The sequence below is a fragment of the Staurois parvus genome, unplaced genomic scaffold, assembly GCF_062004578.1.
Source record: "Staurois parvus isolate SC_StPar_1 unplaced genomic scaffold, SC_StPar_1.0 ptg000601l, whole genome shotgun sequence".
NCBI lineage: Eukaryota > Metazoa > Chordata > Amphibia > Anura > Ranidae > Staurois > Staurois parvus.
In genome coordinates this window covers 1454300-1462997 of record NW_028318397.1, presented here as the reverse complement: position 1 = coordinate 1462997, position 8698 = coordinate 1454300, and the positions used below count along the sequence as shown (strand labels likewise).

The 8698-nt window shown below is 37.5% G+C and overlaps 1 protein-coding gene across 1 annotated transcript in view; it reads right to left on the bottom strand.

Annotated features, from left to right (window-relative positions):
• Positions 1–1954: 1954 nt before the first annotated feature.
• Positions 1955–8698, bottom strand: part of SLC40A1 (solute carrier family 40 member 1) — a 99412-nt gene continuing 92668 nt past the window's right edge. The window contains exon 8 of the mRNA XM_089692701.1: positions 1955–4294. Coding sequence (XP_089548827.1) covers positions 3978–4294 — 317 coding nt within the window. The 3' untranslated portion in view covers positions 1955–3977. The remainder of the gene's footprint in view (positions 4295–8698) is intronic.

Below are 8698 nucleotides of genomic sequence, written 5' to 3'. Positions count from 1 at the left end.
CACACATCAGTGCCCTGATTATCAGTGCTGCCTATCAGTGACCCCTCATTAGTGCCAACCATCAGTGCCGTCTCATCAGTGCCCATCAGTGCACCGTAATCAGTGAAGGGAGAAAAATCATCAGTGCACATCAGTGAAGGAGAAAAAGTGCTGCCTCATCAGTGCCGCCTATCAGTGCCCATCAGTGCCTCCTCATCAGTGCCTATTAGTGCAGTTTTTCCACATTTTTCAGTCTTTTTTTGTTTGTTAAGCAAAACATAACAAATCCAGTGGTGATTAAATACCATGAAAAGAAAACTCTGTTTCAAAAAAATCATAAACATGCGCAATTGTCATTCAAAGTGCAACAGCACTGAAAGCTGAATATTGGCCTGGGCAGAAAGGGGGTAAAAGTGCCCAGTATTGAATAGGTTAAAAAAAGAAGAAATTGAGGGCTGTGTTGTGATTTAATTCCCGCTGAAATCTTGTGAGGGTATAAGAGAGGAACAGTTTATGCAAGGAAAGCACAATCCACTGTATGCCTTTACATCTATTGATATTTTTGTTGATAAAATTATATAAAACACAGCTTTTCCTTGTGTTTTTATTCAAGTTACCTTCTTTATCTGTGAGCAATGTTTGAATGAAAATCTATTGTTTGCGTGTTCAAAATCTGGAACATTATCCATGGAATGTACTTACTTTATCACATGACTATATTTAATATTTTTTTTTCTACTGCTTAAAGAGGCTAAAGATCATGGGATGGAGGCCCACATGCAGTACATTAGGCAGACCTTGCATTTTTACCACAGGGTGCACTTTAACCAGCTGTAATAAGACAAAAGCAATTTAATTCAGCAGTACAGCAAACCCTTGCAAATCAAACTGAGCATATGATACAAAAAATTAAAAAGCAGATATTACTGTTGGTAAAAACCTCATATCTGTAGATCTAGAGATATAGGCAGCTAAAATCATATGTGCATTTCAACCTTTCCTATAATAATCAAGCTTTGTCTCTTCTCTTTCACATCCTGATTGTACTAACTGGTTACGGAGGCCATCCATTTTTACTAGAAGAACTGTAATAGGGAGGCTTCGGAGGCAAAAGGAGCAAGGCCAAGATAAACGTATAAAGTATCTGCAGAATTTGCACTGTCATTTTGTTTGCTCTTCATATGATGTCAGATACTAGTTTGATAACTTTTTGTATCTTGAGTACATATTTTGACAATTGTATTTTATATTCTTGTTGCACTCTATATTATAACTTACATTTATAGATTATCCCTCAGATAAGGGAAATTATCACCTTTGCTGCATATAGCACATTGTTTTCAAACAGACATTGTGTGCTTTAGACTTAAAGTGTTACTAAACCCACAACAGTAAGATCCGTGTGTGTATATGCAGTAAAGCATGCTTATGATACTCACTGTGGAACTTAAGGGATAATTCCACTGCATTGTGTAAAAAGGCTGTTTGATCTTGTCTTCTCTGCCCCTCCTCCTGTTGAAATGACCACCTAATACAGACTGAACCCATAGCCCTTCTGCACATGCTCAGTTTGGTGTGTATTGCTAGAGAGGTTTTTTTTTTCCTTGGGAGAGTGCATGTGATCAGCACTCGGCCAATCTGCACTATCCAGACAGAGGGTCAGAGGTTTCACATCCTCCAAGAGTAGAAAGAGAACTCCTCCTTTAACCAGTGCTCTGCTGAAGTCACAAGACTGCTCTAACTGCTGATGAGAAAAGGTATTTAGCAGTTTATATTTACTAAAATAATTGCATTTCCATGTTGTGTGTACTGTGGGAGACCTGATATAGTGAATGCAGGGTCCTGGGTTTAGTATCACTTTAAATTTCCCACATCAATGGTGCACCTCTCCAGGCAACTACTTGTTACTGTCAAGTATTAGGTGCATACAATTCTGGGCTGCTCTTTACCACGAAAAATGACATCACACTCCAAGTATTCTGCTAATTATGTTTATTTATGGTGGCTGCTTTCCAGGCTCCTAAATATTTACCACTTGTAGCCAGCAGGTGTTGCTCTTTACAACTCCTGGAAGTTTCTTCCTCACAGCTGCTGTACTGACAGTGCTCTGTAGATCTCAATGACACAGAGAAAGGACACACTCCTCCTCCATTGCAAGCAATGATCTTACCTCGTAGATTAAGATATTCTGCTACAAAGCATAAAGGTTTTGCTGGGATTTCCTATTACAAAGCTCAGCATGCTTTTCAAAGATAATGCCATAGATGCATCCTGTACCAATAATTTATACAAATAATTTACACATTTATAAATGAATATTTTATATATTTTTTTAAAGTTAAACATGCAGTAGGTCACAAAAACTATTATAGTTTCCCTTTAATATGCTTGCTGAGATCACGCAATTTAAACTTGCATAACATAATTTATTGTAGGGTTAGCCATACACTGTTATAAAACAAATATGCAATACACATGACAGCAAGGTCCATAGCAGATTAACTACTATAGCAGAAAAAAAGGAGAAATCAGAAATAGAGTAAGTGGTCATGTTGTACATAGTGATATGATTCCCATATGCTGGTGTCATTGATGGCTGCATTGTTTATTTGGTAACAAATATTGCTTAGGGCACCAGCTAACAGATCAAAGCAAAATCAAACTATGACATATAATAAAAACAAAAGTATAGGCACGGTTTCTATTATCCAAAAGTATAGAACCTTTAAATTTGTATTTAAAGGGAATGCTTTATCACGAATACAGTATTTTAAAAGAATAAAGTAACAACAGCTTAGTAAAATTTGGGAACAAATAAAGAACTAGGGAAGGAGGTGATGCTGTAAAACACTATTACATATTTGAAAGCATACGTTTACATTCCATTTGGTGTTTAGGTACATTTGATGCTTTACTAAATGTTTTTGTTTTAAAAACCTTTCCTGTTTGTTTTAACTGTTGCTGAATATTTTGACAAAACCAGTATTTAAATTCCTATAGAAAAAAATTATCAAATATTCTAAATGTCTTTTTAACACCATCAAGGTGTCGCTAATGCTACTCTAGAAAGGTTTCATAATTAAATCCTCTCATTCAACATCTATCAGTACTGCTTACAATGTCTATTCTATAGCTACTACAGAAAACACTATTGTTAGATACAAAGCACAGCTACTCACTAACTTACTGGGGCTTTCACTACATGGGTGATTTTGATTGCATGGTTTCACCAACGTATGTTGACCATAAATATAACTATAAATGATCAATCATAAATTCATTAATTTCAAACAATTGTTTGAAGGACTGATATGGTTATAATTGAGTAGGTTTGCCCTCAAGAGGGTCATTCCTTTCTTTCTTATGACAACTTTTTTAATGCTCCAACTTCCTACTTAGTACTTGTGTAAATTATACTTCTTTCCTATTTCTATGAGTGAAGTCAGACAACAGCATTTCTTGCAGGCAAATGTTTTTATAGGCAACCATCTTGTAAAAAATACAAGAGACTGTAGGGTAATGGCAAAGAGATAAATCTCACTGGATGGGACATAAACTCAATGACCTCCTCATTCGGTGATTAATCCCAGACGGGCAACTAAATTGCAATGTTGGGGCACCTAGTTGCAGCTCATCCTAGCAGTATTTTGATGTTTCCAGTCCTGCCGTGGTATTAATATTGTCTTCCATGCAGTGCTGCATGTTAAAGTCCTTTTACTGCTCCCCCACTGAGATGATGTACTGAACACCAGCACAATGCTATTTGTTTACAGGATGATTGTCATCACCAGCAAGAAAAGCTGTCATGTGACCTTGAAACTGTGGGAAATCAATTTTAGAGACAAAACATTCCTATGTCTAAAGCCTGATTTATTTCCATAGTTTTTAAATTCCACAGCTGACTGCCAGTGATTTCACACAATGATGGCACAAATGCATGGTCAAAAACAACCACAGTAGCTTAGCCCTAAAGGGTACCACACATACGTAAAGCTCACTCAAACAACAGAGGTTTCCCTTTGTTGTTCACCTGAATCTGTTTTTGGTTCAGTGTTAGAACAGGAAAACAGCTGTTTTCCTAGATTTTTAAAAGCAAATCGAAAATACATCATGTGACCCATGGCAACAAAGGAGACAGAAATAAGAACAAGTAAACCAAAAGCCTCTGGATTGGGTCCTAGGATTACCATAATAAAATGCAGAAGGTCAAGTAGATAATTCATGGAATTCTGGACGCCACTGATGACTCCTCTTTCAGATTCAATCACATTCTCTTGAATGAGTTGCGTTACTGTTAAATCGAATGACCAAAGCCCTTGGAAAAAAGAAATGTTGTTTAATTAATCTATAATATTTAAAAAATACTGTTAAAACAGATTCTGAAATACATTGGGAGAAGGAATCCAAAGCTAAGGTATTTAAATTCCATAATATTAGCATTTCAGGTAAAGCTTAACTAGTATTAAAAATTCTCCTTTCCCCCTCCTATACGAACTAACCTGTGTAAAAAACATGTGTACTGTATACTTACCTCCTTTCAGGCAGCTCTGGTCCAGTCACGTGATTGGGACCACCAACAATGGTTATACCATGGGACCCTATGAAAGACATCATTGCTCCCAGCTATCCTACCATTGTCTGGTGCTCTCTCCATTCCCATGAAGCTACCACTGACTGACAACAGGAGATCATGCGGTCAGCCCAGAGCAGGCTGAAAATAGGTAAATATATACATTTTTACATAGGTTAGTTAGTATAGGTTTTTAAGACTAGTGAAGCTTTAGCTGGAATTCTACTTTAAGCCCCCTTCACACTAATGTGTAGTGGTCATTTAGAATGGCACCCCAATGCACACTACAGTAAGTATCAACAAACCCACTGTGCAGAATGCCACAACCAATCATAATGGTTAACTGTGTTTAAATGAAAGGTGTGGGCCTGTGTTTTTTTTTGTTTTGTTACATTGATGTGTACTGGCCGCTCATTCTGAATGAACAGACAGCCTTAATGCCATGCAAATCATTGGACCAGATACAGCATGTTGATGTGCGAAAGCAGAGGTGGGTCCGAATGGGCCTTTACAGCAAAAGTCAATGTTTTTCTTGCTATTTATTAATGTATTCACTGTGATCCTGTAGATTTAAGGCTGTGCCAGAGAGATGAGTTTACATGTACTTAAACTTGTATAACATAGAACTAAACTCACAAAGAATGCTTAATTTTGAAAACACTGTCAATAAAAGTCGATTACATTTTGTCTGTTACAAAAATACAGCTGTCCCCTGTTGTTGTTCATGCTTTCTTTTCCTGTGCTATGCACATCCGGTAGATTCTGTGCCTGAACTTCCTATGGACATGCACCCTCCAGCAGAAGCTGAACATCACAATTTTACTGTGTTTACTGCAGCAGAAAATGCCAGCACACAGCGATTGTATGTGCATCTGAAAGTTTTTAGTGTTGGGTAGTTGGAAAGGGTTAAATTCCTAACAGTTTATTTGTGGCTGTTCCATTGCAGAGATTTCCCTTCAATGCCTGCCCTGCAGATGAAACAGGAAGGTGAATGAAGATCTTAGACTGTTGTTACTGGAAAACATGTTCCGATTGGAAGATTTCCCTCACCTCTTGTTTGGTGACAGCTTTAGAATTTTGGATTTTTCATCAATTTTTTATCTCATTGACAAAGGTCACCAGAAAATAAAGAGGGAGAATCTACTTAGCAGGGATACAGAACCCCTGTCAGGTTTATATACTGTAGCTCTCTAACAACCTACCAGCTTACCCAAAACTGCAAAAACATTTGTTGTCTATAATACATGCACTTTAAAGTATATGTAAAACCTAACAACAAATTTACATTTGGGCTTCAGTACGCTTTATGGGTTTTGTTAAATTATTTCATGCATATTTCACATATATTTCTAGTTGAATTTAACAGAAAAAATGTGTGAATCCTGGAAAAAAGTAGTGTGAATCATGGTTGAAACCATGTATAATACATATTTATAGATAAAGCACGAGTTGAAAGTGTATTAGGCCTCATATACAAAGGGCGTTCATGCAGCCACTTTTAGGGGCATCAGGCATTTTTTTTTTGCACAGCTTCCAGACACCCCTCCATATTATCCTATGTATCCATGCACACATAGAATTTTAGAAGCTTTTAGAGGCCGGGGCTTTTAGGAGCTGTAAAAAAAACAAAGCAAACACTGCCAGTGCGTCCAGAAGCAGCAGTGTTTTGGCAGGAATTCGCTTGACGACGCCTGCCTCGTTTAGCGCTTGTGCGTTAATTTCAATGAAATGAATTATCACCTAAGCAGCTGACACTTGAAAAGGCATTAAATACTTTTACAAGAGTCAGGAGTTTTTTCTGCCAAAACGCTGCTGCCAAGAGGTGCGGCGGTTTTAAAATGATCTGCACGCATGAGGCCTTATAGTTTGAAAAATACTGCACTATAAGAGTTTTTCTTTTTCGGGGATACACTGGAGAGATTGTGAAGAGGTTTAAGGAAGACATGGATATGTTGGAGTGAGAAAAAGCTTTATTAGACCCATTGATTGGTGTATGGCTTGGAGTCTTTGAGCTATGAATATACTTACCTGTTGACTGATTGAAGAAACAGCTGCATATATTTAGGCACTAGACTTTTTGAATTTACATTTATAAATAGATGTCCGAGTGTTTGGATTTATATACACTTTATAGCCCCTTTCAGATGGGGCAGATCCGTCAGCTGCAGAGCAGACACAGACATTGCCCACTGATTTCTATGTGATGGTCGGATGAAAACAGATCACCTTTCCGTTTCCACCCGACTGTCATCTGATCCAATCCGCTAGATGGATGGGGAACGGATCCCCATCTGTGTGTATTTGGCGCACAGGATTGGATTGGATGCTGGCGGGTGTCAACAGACTATTGAGATATAAATAACACAAGCATCATTCTGACATACACTATGTGATCAAAAGTTTGTGGACATCTGACCATTACACCAACAATATACGAGTTTGTTAAACATGCCATTCCAAAACCAGGAGCATTGATACACAACTGAACAACACTTTGGGGCTATAACAGCTCCACTGGAAAGGGTATCTGTGGAAATTTGGCCCATTTAGTAAAAAGAGCATTGGTGAGGTCTAGGTTGAAGGAGAAGGTCTGGCACGCAATAGGAATTTGAGTATTTCCCAAAGATTTTCAATAGGGTTGAGGTCAAGGCTATGTGAAGGCAACTCAGGTTCCTCCACACCAAGCTCATCAAGACGTATCATTTTGGACCTGACTTTTGGGCACAGTCACATCACAACTGTCATCACAAGGTTGGAAGCACACAATTGTTTAATAATTCTTTGTATGCTTTAACATTAACAAGAACCTTCATTAGAAACACCTGCACTCAATAATTAGGAGGGGGTGTCACATAATGTTTATGTTAAACTGTAGTATGTGAGATTATCTGGTGTCCACAAACTTTTGATCATATAGTGAATCTGAATGATGTATGAAAAAAGGGGTCTCTCAGAGAATTTAATATTATACAACATCCCAAAACAAGTGTGTCAAAGAAACAAAGTATATTGTGGGACAGTTTTGGTGTAACCTCTCAAAAAATCAAACAACAGAATAAGTTACAAAGGGCTCCAATCAAAAAAGCATATCACATGTGGCATTTAGGTATCTGAGCACATTTTCCCTAAATACTGCGTGCGATCCTGAAACTGTCAATTCACTAAACCATTTTGTGGTATTTACCACAAAACGCTCAGTAAACACTGCATGAAATACTGCAAGTAAATAATTAAATGCACGCAATAATTAAGTAGTGGTCCAGGCATGTGATGTAAAAATATAATAGCCAATTCAGTTCTCTCTACAGCAATACATAAATGCATACAGTAATGCCTATAGTTCTACTTTAAGGCACATAGACTGTGCAATTTGCAGCTCTGGAGCATAGTAAATGAGGTAAAGCTTTACTTTACAAAGCATACCTATTCACATGTAAGGAAAAAAAAACGCTTTTGCTTGAACATGATTGATGATTGGATGATGGAAGTCAGCAGAGCTCCCCTCATTTACTAGGCTCTGGCACAACTTCACTTGCTAAGTGCTCAGTCTATGTGCCTTTAGTGAATCCACCCATTACATGTAGTAAAATATACTTTTCTCCTGTCATCCCGCGAGAGATTTTTTTTGTGTATATACTGCACAAGTATATACATCATTTGCTGCAAAAAATCTCCCAATCACTCTAGACATAGTACAATGTATATGCACATCACAATGGTCTAATCCCATGTTAGACCATATATCTACAGTAGTATGTAGTTGGGATACTTTACTTTACTTTTTCACAATTATTTTTAGAGATGTCTTCCCACTGACAAATTCCCACTGACGTCATTGATCTTTTCTGCCATCTATAAGAGGGTCATCCTTCCTAATGACCACAAGCATAAGGAGTGGGAAGACACAGACCATCACACAAATGTATCATGAATTAGATATAGTAATTTTTAGCAGGGGTTTCCTGATACTGGAAAATTATTTCAAGGGTCCCTCTGTGTTGAAAAGGTTGAGAAAGGTTGTTTGAATGTGTAACTAAAGGAAATCCTTATTTTTCATTTTGGACAGAGTTCTAACCCCTGTCAGTTTTTGTTTTGGTTTTTTTTGGAAGATGTCCCCTCTATTACTTTTCTGGGTACAACACAAAATTT